The sequence below is a fragment of the Lissotriton helveticus genome, chromosome 2_1 (assembly GCF_964261635.1).
Source record: "Lissotriton helveticus chromosome 2_1, aLisHel1.1, whole genome shotgun sequence".
Taxonomy (NCBI): Eukaryota; Metazoa; Chordata; class Amphibia; order Caudata; family Salamandridae; genus Lissotriton; species Lissotriton helveticus.
This window is the reverse complement of record NC_136059.1, coordinates 1,893,930,858-1,893,945,046: the sequence shown is the minus strand read 5'-3', so window position 1 is coordinate 1,893,945,046 and position 14,189 is coordinate 1,893,930,858. Positions and strand designations below refer to the sequence as shown.

Below are 14,189 nucleotides of genomic sequence, written 5' to 3'. Positions count from 1 at the left end.
CTATATTGAGCTCAAACGTCCTGATGGACGTGGCAGCCTTCAAAGTAACATAATTAGCTCAGGAACTTCTAAAGTAGTACTGGGCCTAATGGAAGAAATAAAGTGTCCTTGTATGTGAATGTTTTGACTACACACTGTGCTTTACAAATGCCATTTGCCTCTTATACAATCAACCAAAATCCTGGTGCTTGCTTTGACTTTTAGTATACAATTAATGTGTTTCAGACGTTTTCACTGCAACACGGCTGCCTGCAGTTGCTGCAAAGCCAACGTGGGCTAGATGTATTCTGCAGGAACTCTCGCCTCAGGAAGAGAGTCAGTGGTGGTTTGCTCATATGAATGCATGAAATGGCCGGAGAATCTTCAGTTCGCTGCCGGACCTGGTGATAGGGGGAGGGGCGCAAGATGTGGGAACTTCACCACGGGAGGAAGGTTGTCCTCACAAGAAGACTACATCAAGTGCCTCGAACTCCTGGTGGGATCGTTCTCAGTCCAGTGCTGGACTAAGGATCTAGCACAATGCTGCATCTTTCGCAAGATGGACAATGTGGCGGCAGTGTGCTACATAAATCACCTTGGGGAGTACCCAGACCAGGAATCTCGTGCATCTGGCACATAGTTTCTTAACTACTGTTTGGAGAATCAAGTCTTGGTGGTGGCAGGGCATCTCCCAGGTGTGTCCTATCAAGTATCAGATTGGCACTCCAGACACCTTTAGGCTGCGAGCCTCTGCCGTCTGCACCCCTCTGTGTTTCATGCCCTTCACAACAGATGGGGCCAGTCTCGGATTTCTTTGCCTTTCGCTTGGACCACCAACCATTATTGTTCTACAGTTGGCATCCCGACACAAAAGCAATGGCCACAGATGCCTTCCTTCTGGACTAGCAACCCGATCAGGGATACACCTTCCCTCCATTCGTTATAATCATGTGCCCCTCGGCTCAGGTCAGGCATGAAGGCGGGCCATCGTCTAAGTGACTCCCACTCGGAAATCGCAAGTCTGGGATCCGGTTCTACTGGAACTTTCTTGGAATTCTCCAATCCTTCTACCCCGGTTTCTGGATCTCCTCAAGGATCCGGAGGGAAATCCCCATAATTTGGTCATTCAAGGATCTTTGTCGCTTATGGCTTAGAGGATTACAGGGAAATTTGGAAAGTCCCAGCCCTTTCGCAGCAGGCTGCATCCCTCCTCTCAAGAGCATTGGCTGACAGCACCATCACGCTCTACAAATCTGCATGGTCTAGATTGCTGCGTTGGCATCACCGAAGACATCTGCATCCCGTGGGGACAGACGCTGTCCACATTCTGAAATTCCTCACCTCCCTGGCATCTGAGGGACATGCATATAGATATAATAACACTTTCAGGTCTGCAATTTTGTGAGGGCCAGTCACCATTCAGTGACCATCCAGTTGGTGACATCCTCTTGTGCGGAAACTGTTGAGAGGCATCCGCCTACCCCTTCCACCGGAACTCAGATATTCTGCCCCATGGGATCGAAATAAAAAACGCTCAACATTTTCTTGTCCTGACGATCCATCAAATACCTCTCATGGAAGGAGCTTACGGCTAAACTGGCCCCCTTCTTGGTTTGTTCTCATGTCAATGAGTCACCAACGTATGGGCAATGGACCTAACTGGTTGAGCTTTTACCCTGAACAGGGTTACTTTCCATAGCTCATGGCGTACAACATGCAATTCTTGTGTGATTGCTTACCATTCCTTTCCAGATTTTCCAAAACTATGCAGTGTAAGGTGCATAAACAGCTATGAGACTATGGCCGCAGGCATCCACCCACGTGGAGTGAACAGCTCTTGAAAGCTCAGAGGTGACCATTCTGGGCAGTATCTTCAACTACCGTGCCAGATGGGCTTGATGGGTCGTGCAAGAAGCTGGAATAGATATCAAACTGTTATCTCACTCTGTCAGAGGAGCTATGGAGTTAAAGGCATTCTCCCTCAGAGTCAGTTTAGAAAATAGCCTCAACGCGGAGGACTGATACTCAGACTCTACTTTTAAAAGGTTCTACATCAAACCAGTCCCAACTATGGCTTCGCTGGTTGTGGATAAGCTTTGCACCTGGGTAATACTTGCCTCCAATCGAGACATAGAATGAAAAATGTCATAGCTATCGTAACAGAAAATTTAAATTCTATTAAGGACACAGAGGCGAAGATTAACCTGCCAGGTATTCTATAATCCCGCCCTAACAGATTAACCTGCCCAGTATTATATAATCCCGCCCTAACAAATGAGAACTACGTATGAGTAGGTATGCTTTAATCAGTGGAGATTAATATTGTACAAAGAGTTTGCCTGAATTGTGATGATGCAGACTCCTTATGGTTGTATTTTGCAACCATATTCCGGATATGGGTTCATAAATCTCTGCTCATTTTTCCCTAGGATTGGATGGGTTGAAATGGGATTAAAGATTTCACAATCCAGCCGCAATCGCAGGAAGAAAGAGGAGGAGACGACAGCAACAAGGAAGTATGGAGATGCCATGGATTCAAATAACTGGACAGTGGTAATGTAATGTAAAGTAAACTTGGATAGCGCACAGCTGCTCCAGTGAAGGGGCGTCCCGCTTGTAACTTCTTCCACAATGGTTGTGGGAAATGAAGTCTTATTGTTTTCTATAATGGCTGCTGTTAATTGAGCGGAGATGGAACAGCAAAACCCTTGCCTCCGTGTTCTTAATAAAACTGAAACATTCCATTAATATAGATAGGCAAATTTTCATTAGCCCGAACATGGACCAGATATTTATTCTTGGACAGCCCAATCACATATTTTTGTGATAGGGTGTGTGTGATCCTAACATCACATAGAAAATGCAGAAGTAACACTTTCACATCCATTTAAAAAAAAAAAAAAAAAAAAAAAAAAAAAAAAAAAAACGTGTGCATACATTCAATCCATTTTAAGACAGAGGACACAATTAATCCACCAGTGAACGGACAGGCAGAGCTCAAATAAAAATATTTGCTATTTCGTCATTTCCTTATTCTCTCCTCAATAGGTCAAGTCAAGCAATGTCCAGTCCACACTCAGCAACCTAGCAGCCCCATATAATTTCAAAGGAACCTGCTATTCCCACCCATGTCCATCTACCTAACAATAAACCCTTCCAAAGACTCAACAGAAACACCACCACAGGTAAACACCCATCTCACCACTCACAACTCTCTAACTGCAACATTTAACCCTCACACTAATCCTCCATGCTATTATCAAACTCTGCAGCTCTACACATCATTTACCATACCAATCTATGTTGTGCCTCATCAGATTGCTACAGCCCACAGATAATCCAATCAAAACTCACTTCCACGCAAGCACCTATCCCAGTCAAACAACACATTAATGTGCTCTCAAAATGCTGCGTGACCTTTTCTTCTCCAAAAAACGTAAAGCAGCACAAAACCCAATTCCTCGCCTCTAGCCATCTGTCAATCTGCTTCAACCAAAAATTAAACAAAATGCCTCTGTAAAACAAACCTCCCTTAGCCTCAACTAGACCTACATAAACACTGTAGCACAACCATCTTTCGCCCTCATGCTCTGCCAACCATCTGAAACTTTCCACAATGTCAACTGCAGAAGGACTTCGCTGTTGCTCATTCTCCCACCTTAACTGATCCTACACTGTGTCATGGTGTGTAATCGTGTGCACCAACCAGCAACCTGTGACATCCTATGCCCCTGTGTGTTGTCCCTCCTCATCTTCTAGCTCAAACAGAGGAAATCCTCTTACTTTGGCTTTTCCTTCAGACACGCAAGCTCTCTTGCTCTGCCCTACTGTAACCCCGGGGACTGGAGCAAATAAACAGTCAAACTGCAATCAAACAATGGATGGCCATATGCTACTTGACTGTAAAACCTCTAAGACCAGAATAATTTATTTCACCTCTACTCAACCATCTACACATTCATTTTTTAACCAAACTACTTACTTAACCCTAGTTTGCATTCATGCTTATGTGTGGCAATCTCCACCCCCTCGTGTAGTATTTTCTGTCATAAAGCTCACCAGCACACGAGTATAAATAAAACGAAATTTCTTTTTAATATATAATAAAGAGGAAATGTACAGAACAACAAAGTAAGTGCAATGTTCTTTTGCGCCGACTAATGCAACGTAAGTCATCTGTGTTGGGGACAATTACATTACGGGAAACATGGAACAAACGCCTGCATTTAAAGTGTTCAAATGCAGTGCACGTATTAAAGTGTGATATGCCATTTAATCTCAAATACGACAGAGGCAGATTTCCATTGGATGCAATGAAAACAAAGATGGATTCATTGAGAAATTAACAATATTTTGCTTGGGTGGAACATGTTTCCACAGCATGAATTACTTTTTTCCACCTTCTAAACTGGCCAATTTTATCTGCAGAAACAAATTCAAAACCCAATTGCAATGAGTCTGTCCTATTTAGTAACAAATTAGCTGAAATACAAACTAAGTTGTCTATTCTTACATAGGTAATTCTTGAATGCTGTTACTTACAGAACACAAAATGAGTTCTGTGAACTGTGTGACCTAGGTCTTTTGACATTACTGGTGTAGACAACCTAAAGATTTTGGAACTCGGGAGCTAGAAACCAAGCACAGTGGTTCTGGTTTAAAAAGACACTGGGATCAGATCAGCCATTTCTGGTCTTGTCTAGGATACTCTATTTTAAATCCCATAGCAAAATGTTTTTTTAAAAAGTAGATAGAATGACAACAGAGTACTTTTTGTGCAGTGATTATTATATTAATAGAGCGTGTTTCATACCAAAAGTTACTCTGGCCGTGGATTCAACTTTCGAGAACCAGTGAACAGATTACTATATAGGGAAGATTAAGATGAAAATAGATTGGCTCTCATTATCCTGTGGAAAGCTAAATGTTCTGAACCACCCAGCAGAGAACAACATTCAAGAGGCGGATAGATAGTCTGCCAGGGTAAAAAGGTATGCCTCTGGAGTCAAAGGACGGTGGAGAGGGAATCTTCAAAGTGTTGATGATATTGCAGATTAAATTGGGAGTAAGTCCTAACACTGGTTATGAGAAACCGGGGCCCTGGCCTAAGACAACAAAAGTAAGAAGTTGACTATATTTACTACTTGCTTGCTAACGTTAAGAAAGATTAAATGTGTAGTCTTTTTTGACCTACACGTCACTGAAAGGTAATTTCAGGATGCAGTACACGAAGTTCTAATAAACTAGGTGTGGATGGCTACAGAGAAAATGAGCGACGGCAACGGAAATGGCAGGACTAACAATTTATTTTATTTACTGATGGTTTAAGTGGCACCTATGCTGGCTGCATCTGAATGTCTAACATGTTTGGTTCTTTTTGTCTTCGAGATCTATCGAGTTCATGGTTAACAAAGATTCCCAGAAACGTTGTAGTTGCAATCATTTAGTTGATTCCATGTCCAAAGATCTAATGGGCCACAATTATATCCCACACTGGTTATGGTTCTACATTGCAGATACAATGTTGCCAGTGATGCCCGGCTGTAATTCTTAAGTTTGCATCAAATATCCTAGGTGTGTTTTTCAGGTCTTGAGAATCGACAACATTTTGCCAGCTACCCTCAGGTACAGTAGGAACAATATGACTGCAAGGTAAGGTGTAGGGTCATTTCATTTATGGGATTGACCAATTTAGCAGCTTAATGTTGGGGTAGTTCGGGTTATTTTTCAGTACCTTTTAACGAAGCGATGTGCTTAGTCATGGGCGTGGGACAACAGGACATATTGTCTGGTATCAAGGACAAGTTGTCATGGTTATTTTGTTCTCTGCACAAGCAGGCCAACCCACTCAGCACATTCCCTTTGGCTGACAGTTTATAATATCACAGTATGGATCTGTTGATGGACTACTGCTAAGGCAAGGTTTTGCAACCTTATGCAGAAGTTGCTGACACTTGTATATAAAAGAGTCATTAATTTAAAGCCCTTACAATTAGGGCAAGCACCCAAAGGAAATGCAGCAAGCTTTGAGCTTAGCATGCATTACTCACAGTGGCTACAGTATAAAAGCAGGTAGAAGTACTTGCAAAATTTTACAATTTGGGGCTATTTAAAATGGTCCTAGAATTCTCCATGATTGCATGCATACATGTGAAAGCAAGATTGGAGATGGTTTACTTTCAAAATAAAATACACATAAAATTGTGCAACTTCGAAAAAGGTTTTGCTAGACCATTGCGCATCAGCAAGCAGGACATTTATTCTTGACCTTATCAGGAGTTACTGTTAAATTCCGTGGTTGAATTTGAGTGCATCTCTGTACAGCCTACAGTTTGGTCTACCCATCCAGCTGCTTCTCGGACATTTATTTAGCTGTTTTTGAAAAGCGCCAAATATCCGGAGATAAAGTGAAGGCCGTGGTTTACAAATATCCAGAAAGGACCTTCAATCACTCCCTTCTTGATGTACCTATCCACGAAGTCGTCTCCAGTTTATCAAAATTAATTGGCTGAGACACTTATCTGTTATCTCTTTCCTTGGCTGCCCAATCCTAGAATGTACATTTTCCACTGCTTTCATTTACTTAGACACTAATCTTTAATTAATTACAATCTAGAACGTTTTTGGACTCTATAAGAATTCTGCAACAGACTTTTGAGGTTCAATAACCTTAAGCTACGAGCCAATGAGCATTCAGACGTTAAATGCCACAGGCTAATGTGAGCTGATAAAGCAATCTGGAAAGCATTGCAGCAGATCAAACTAGAGTTATGTGACAAGGCTAGGCCATGCATGCATTAGTAAATAAACAATTTCACAGAAAACGGAATTATGGTTTCAACTTTAAAGGAAAGCAACACACGAGTAATATGTGTACAACCTGCGTGGAGACGTTTGCACCTGTGACAGCATGATTTCTGACAACGGTGTTTCAAAACAGAATGGCTTGACAGACTGTAAACAAGGAGCATTAGCTACCAAAATGGATGGGGGAGCGTCTTCTTGGTCGATATTAGAGGCATTTGATGTATTGTAGCTCGAGCAGATAAGCACAACCCTCAGAAATAGAATCACACATTCCTTCACAAAATGTCTAGGCCTTCAAGAGAGGTTGGATCAAGGAAGCTGGGAAGAGAAGGCGGGGGCGCTCCTGCAAATAGATTCGTGTTTGTTTCATTTCTGGCCTTTTATTCGGAGCAATTTGGTTGGGGAGCAGCAGGTCTTTGCTCTTTGACAAGTAGCTGCTGTTACTTCTAAACTGAGTTTTAGTATTGTGCTTTTGCATAGTTAGACTCGGACTGATAAATTAAACCATATATACTACTTTCATGGCTAGGCAAAGCATACGAGTTGAATGAATTACAACTATTTGACAATACTTCTGTGGAACAGGACCAGTGTATTTTTTTCATGTGTTTATGGAAGGTTCAGAATCACTGCAAACTTGGAGTATTGTGAACATCAGACCTTTGAATAAATCCTTCCATCAAGGAAAGTCAAGTTCCACGCCATGATCCTGCAAAGAAAACTTTAGTGTTTCTAGAATACGAATGGAGCATGAATTGTCATACGTTATTTCATTGCTTTTATGTTTCTTGCACATTGATCGGGCATCCAATAAATGGAAATTTAAGTTTTAAACCGAGATGGCCAAAATTATGGCTTAAAAATATCCTCTTGGCATTATTAGGAGCATGGGCAATTTTTACATCTGATGAGGGTATAAATTAAACACATAATCTCCCTGAAAGAATAAAGATGATGGCCCACACTTACAAGCACTTTGAATCAGTTAGCATTACTTTTTTAATGTAACCCCAATACAAAGTGTAGTGGTGGTATATGCAATCCAACACAAATCATGATTTGCAGTGGAATGAAACCAAAAGCAACGCAAAGCTGCACAGTGTGCTGCCTTGTGCTACTTTGAAGCAAGGGGGCGTTCAATAAGCGGTGAATGGGCGTTCCCATGCAACGACCATGGGTTTTGACACAAATCCCCATCTACAAGGAACTGTAGACAGGGATTTAAGACAAAACTCTGCGCCTCTGTTTTTATTTCTCCTTGTTTTTCTCTCTATGCACGAGTGCTGCATGCTACTTCACACATACAACGTGGGAAACACATTAAACCATAGTTTTTGTAATGAAAGGGACCCCTTCCTATAAAAAAGTATTCCTATCAAAACGCAGTCACAATTGCACTGTGTCGCAAGGGTGCCTTCGATGGCGCGTAGCAGCCGAAGTAAGTTGGAGCACGGAGAGAGCAGCACATCGCCACATCTTAGTAGATATGGCGCTGATCTGCTCTCTCCTGTTCCCATACCATAACAACTTTACTGTGTTGCATTACTTTTTTGTATATCTGGGCCCATCTATTCTCAGAATGATTTGAAGGCAACAGAACAGATAAAGCAGCAGAACTGTAAAGTCGTTTGTTATTGTCGGTAAGGATTAGTGGCACAGCATTCTGCTGCATCAGAAGCTGTCAAATTATTAGGATGGGGCGCATCTGTGCAGCGAATACCGGAAGGCAGCACGTGTTTGTTGCACAGCTGGATAGCACTAAAGAGTGAAGAGCACAATCCGGAGGATATAGTAAGCAAGGAAAGCTAATGCAATCTCAGTCACAATCAACCAGATCATGGTTACCACCTTAAATACAGCAGCAGGCCAGCAGCAACACATTGGTCAGAGTAAAACTAGTTTCTGCATTACTCAAAACAGACTGCATTTCATTCCCGAGACTAATGCACAGCTACATTGAAATAAATGTAACACAAGCAGCTTAAACCCTCAACTTTCAGTGAAGAATTCTAATTATATAGCAAGAGGTCTACAGAGCAAAAGCACTGCTGAAAAACACCATGGGTATGGATTTCTAAATACTATAGTTGAATGAAGAAAATTAGGGAAAACCTTTGTACTCCACAACTGTGCACACTAAGGAAATAAAACTGCCTTTGGGCAAAGTGAACGAGGGCAGCTGCAAAAAGACCAAACCAGGGATGGAAAAGGCAAGAAACAATTACCTATTTAAAATGTGAAGCGTGGGCTTTGATAAAAGTCTTGGCACACGTGCAACCACAGAAAGCTGCTGACACTGTATTTACAACAGGGAAGACGCCCATGCAAAAACGACTTACAAGATCAATAGAATTCATCACAAGAGCCACTAAACACGAGAGCAAAACCATAAAATCACTTTGAACAAGTAAACCACTGCTTTAAATGAGTTAGCCTGGGTGAGTCATGCTTTGCTTTTAATGTCCAGGCCTAAAAGAGCTTGGGGGATGTACTGGAGTCAGAAGGTTCTCGGGTTAACGCAAGGGGAGAAGCATAAGTGACCTTTCCAGTCGTCGACACCCCACCCCCTAAGAGATTATTACATTCTTACACTCCACTTTTGTCGGTTCGACTTTAAGTTAACACCTTGCCCGCCCGGAGCACACACTCGCCAGCAACATACAAATATTACCATACTTGTTCAAGAAAATAGAGTGGGAACTCGCTGACCACTGCATCCATCAAACAGCCAGTCATATAACTCAGTCTCTTGCGGATTGGGGTTTAAAAACACAGAGGAGTTGTTTAACAGAATTTCAGAACACTGTCAGACATGGCTTGTAAAGAGCCAAATTCAAAAGTAGGCATAAGTCAAGGTGTGGTTCAGCTCACATATTAATAGTGGAAATAGTTCTATTCACCCACAGCTATGCATTACGACATACATCATGGGAAATGTTTGATAAAATCACCACCCAAACCAATTACATACGACTTAGGCCATTAAGATGTCTTGGCAGTCAATTTAGCCTATTTAATTATGTAGAAACTGGATAAGAAAACCTGCATTGGCGATGTCTAATGGTCTGGCCTTGGCAAGCAAGCAACATGTATTTTGTTTAAGCATGTATCTGTATAGCAAACATTGGCACTTTATTTTGCATATTGCATAACATTAAAAATAAAGGAGTGACCTGAAGTGCACTACTTTAAGGGAGCTCTGCCATGTGATCAAGCAAAATGCTGCCACTCGCAGTGCAAGAGAGCAAATGGGTGAAATGTGCTGACCCACTGCAACATGGGTACGATGAGGCGGGAGTGAAATATAAAAGACACCTGAACAGACCAATGAATGAGAGCGCTGAACCCCCTGTATTCATTCATATTAGTAGATAATGGCAAAAAAAAGCTTCCAGGTCAAAAGGTTGAACGCTGGATGCAATGCAAATCTTGCACTATTATAACAGGGAAGCCATACTGCACCTTTTAAATGCCTCCGATGCATTCCTCTCACATTCCCCAGGTTGCAGGAGACTTTGAACAGCTGGGTCTTTTAGCTTCTCCTCATAACCAGACATGAGCCCGCTTTTGCTGATCTGAGCCACCAGTCCCCGAATGAAGCCTCCAAGGCACAGTGTATCAGAGTCTTGGGCCCTGCAGAAATGGAAGGCTAGCGCCTGCCGATGAAATCCCCTTTGCAAGCCAGCTGGTGAGCTAGGCCACAACAACTCCGTGATGAGCGCCGTCTTACCACTCCCAGGTCCCCCAACCAACAGCACCCCCCAACCCGTCCCTTTCCCAGAAGGGGCGGTAGTAGCATTGTTCCCAGAAAGAGACCCAGGAGATGGATCCACACCCACGCTGCTACAGCAGATGTTTTTTTCCTGGAGGCAGTGCTGAAGTTTGTGGAACACCCACTCTCTACAGTAAAAATGTTTTCCATGCAGCAAACTTGTTTGAGCCATTTTACCGTGCTCTTTCATTCCTGAGCTTCTTCATCAGTAGCTGAAAGCACGGTCAGCACCTTTGATAAAGGCAGCTCCAACTGCAGGTCTCAAGGCCAGCCTCGATTTATCTCAGCGTGGAATCCGCCAAGTAAGCACCACTTTCGAGCAATCTGACACGAATGTCAATTTTCCAGCTCCTTTCCATGACTGGATCTGTGTTTCCACTCACAGGCTGCATTGCGAGCAAGGCGCTGCATGCTGCAGCTCATCTGATGAGATGGCAAAGTGCTGTCTGCCTCCCAGGCCTGGTAATGATATTCATATGGGGGAAAACGTCTAAGTCCCACGACTACATCTGATTTCCATATTTCTTTGCAAGGTTCCAGCATGCAGAGGAGACAATACATCTGGAAAAAATCAAGCCACATTCAGTGTTCAATGACTGCCTCTTCAAACTTGGGCTTAGTTTGGGTTTTATGGTTATATTCCATAACGTTATGGACTAGAGATGCACGTTGTTTCTTTATTATTCCAAAATTTAAGGTTTTCAATACATCAGGGTTATACTGTGAAGCAGCAAACAGATGCATATGAGCCGCTTCCCAAAGTCGCATTTAAGCACATGCAACAAGGATCCCCAAATTTAGTTTTTCTTAGATGGCAGGGTACATGTAGAAGCACTAGCACAGTCTTAATCCAAAAGAAAATCAGATCACATTTTTACTCCACCAGTCCAAAGATTACACAGTTTGTAGTCCATCCGGGAGGGGTGCGAATCTAATGTGAATTGCTGAAAAATAAAGAAACACGTTTAGGTCAACGCCCAACAAAAATGAACTGCAACACTGACATTGAAAATTGTGTGAAATCCCAAATGTTATACTTTCCACCCATGTGAAGCTGCCAGATCGTTGTGATCTCAGCCTTGTTCCCCATTCCAAGCTCACATTTCACATGAGGCATACTTAATAGGTTTGTTTCCCGTTTGCAGATTTTTCTCATCCTGCCTGTGTGGTTAGTGGTTACCGCGTGGGATAATTAGCCACATAGACATCCGCACTGAAAATATAAAGAAAGCCAAAGATGTAAGTTTCTGCTGGTTCATCTGGTTAACCAGTTGGCAAGGCGGGCTCAACTGTCTCCTCTGGCAAGGACAATACGGCTACCAGGTGATGCAGACTGCTGCTACACAAGAAGTTAGGAACAGTTGGAACATATTCTAGATTACATTATCGGTAACTTCCAATATCGGATTGTTCCACATGAATAGTTAATAGTTATACATATGATCACGTTTAAAACAATGACTAGATAGAGAATGTTCTTTTAATGTACGGGATGCATTGTAAATGTAACATGCCCATATATATTTTCAAAGTAGCCCTTGGCTGGTGGCTGTAGTGTTGTTACACCTGGTCTGCAGTGTTACACTGGCGCACAGGCAACATAAACAATATGATTTAAATGCATGTGGTCCAGGTTTCAGGACATGCAACGTATCAGAACAAAGCTGAGCACCGGATGAAACATGTCCTGACCACCCCCTGCAACACTATCTTCCCATACTGGCCCCGGCTTGCATTTCGTTTAAAGAACATACAATGACGTATGGATTTACTATGGTTGCCCATTTAAGACAGTTCAAACTCAGTACATTATGTTTAGATAACATTCTAGATAATGCTCAACTGAACGCTCTCACTTCATTATTACATGCTTAAATAGCTGACCAGAATCATGCAGAGCACGAGACGCAGACCTAAACACGCACTTTTATTTTCACGCTTTTCTTGAAAAGTGACAGTAACTGTATTCAGTTACAGAGCTGGACGAGTCGTCACAGGGGCGGCTCCGACAGACTGCAGGTTTGTCGGAGCGGAGTCATTTCACATATGAGTGAACACATGCACGGAAGGCCGGGCGGCTGGCAAAGTCTGTCTGTGATGTTTTGCACTGTCATTCAAACGGGACGACTCCGTTTTTGTTTTCATTGTCAGATGTTGGACTTCGAATTCAATGACAAACCGTGAGTGGTCAATGCGCCCCCTCCCCCTGCGGCTGCAACCACACAGCACAGTGGCACGGCCAGCCGACCTTGTCCTCACACCCTCTCTAGAGCAAACAGGCGTGACAAGGAGGGGGTGCGAGGTAGCAAGGGGAGGAGCTCTCTGCTACTGAGAAGAGTGTTGCGGGCTGTGTGGGTGTGAAAGGCTAGTAGTGTCTGTTTGTGGTCATTGGGCAGCGTGTGGGCCTCCTGGAACACTGTATTATTGTGACACAGTTGATGTCTGACAGTGAGGAAGCCCCCGTGTATGGAGGTACTAAGGTGGGCGAAGAGGTGTTTTGAGATACTGGAATGTCTGCTTTCTGTGAACATCGGGTGAATGATACAGTATCTGGGGTAGGGCGATGGGTGTGAGTTTTATGGAGTACATGTGGGGTCAAAGTTTGTGGATATAGAAACGATAGCGTTTAGGGGTTCTGTGATGTCAGTGTTTGTATTGCGTGGCAGTGTCTGCAGCTCTAGCTGGTGTGGTATGGTGTCGCTATGCTTGGTATGGTGTCGTTATGCTTGGGGTGGTAGTGCCGTTGGCTGTGGCGGGGTTCAACGATTAGGGCGGTGTGATGGTGAGGTGTGGGCTGCAAGGGTGGGTTGCTGCATGCGGTGGTGATGCCCCAGCGTGCATTGTCAATGACTCCCCCACCCCTAACTGCCACAGCATTTGGGGTTCTGTGCCAGCGATCCTGCAAGAGGCTGTAGGTTGGAAAGCAGAAGGGGTTAAAACATGGGTATGGTCCCTGGCACAATGCAGGAGATCTCTGCTGACACTCGCCGGAAAAAAACATAAGCAGTGAAAAAGGAGAAGTAGAGTTGGCTCACCCTAAATAGCAGCCCCGTGTGCCCTCCTGCTTTTACCCCTGATCGATATTAAGCCCATCCCTACCTGCATCCAAGGTTCATCCGTGCTGCTGCTTGTTCCACCGTTAGCGCCCAACACTCTCCTGGCCAGCCGCCTGCTTGGTGGCGGAGGCGCCGCCGGTCTGCGTGCTGCCTGCAGCTGAGCTCCGTCTGCGCCGCACCCCCTGCCCTGGGGTCCGCCCAGGCCCCTCTCCGTTCCGCCCTCACAGCAGTGACACCGCCTCCTCAGCGAAGCGCTCCGCCCCCAAGCGTCTTCTCAGCCAAAGCGTTCTCTTTTTCCCTGCCCAACATGGTGGCTACTTGACTGTTCAAAAAGCGGTTTCCTCGTTTAAAATTAAGGGAAACTATTTCATTACTTGGGAACGGTGTGTAATTTGCTGTCATAACATCAATACACCCAATGGTTATTTTCTTGGAAAAGCAGACGTGCTAATCGTAAATCAAGCAGATGCTATTTCTTTTTTTGAAGCACCACTTTCGAATCAACGGCAAACACTCTTTTTGAAGATGGCTACACTCCTGTCCGTATTTGTTGGCTGCTGCTATTGCCTTTTGTG

At 43.6% G+C, this 14,189-nt stretch overlaps 1 protein-coding gene across 1 annotated transcript in view; it reads right to left on the bottom strand.

Moving 5' to 3' along the window:
* ANKRD50 (ankyrin repeat domain 50) overlaps positions 1–13,800 on the bottom strand; it is a 184,279-nt gene extending 170,479 nt beyond the window's left edge. The window contains exons 1-2 of the mRNA XM_078676812.1: positions 13,658–13,800; positions 10,249–11,502 (exon numbers count right to left, since the gene is read on the bottom strand). Coding sequence (XP_078532938.1) covers positions 10,249–10,748 — 500 coding nt within the window. The 5' untranslated portion in view covers positions 10,749–11,502; positions 13,658–13,800. The remainder of the gene's footprint in view (positions 1–10,248; positions 11,503–13,657) is intronic.
* Positions 13,801–14,189: the final 389 nt, after the last annotated feature.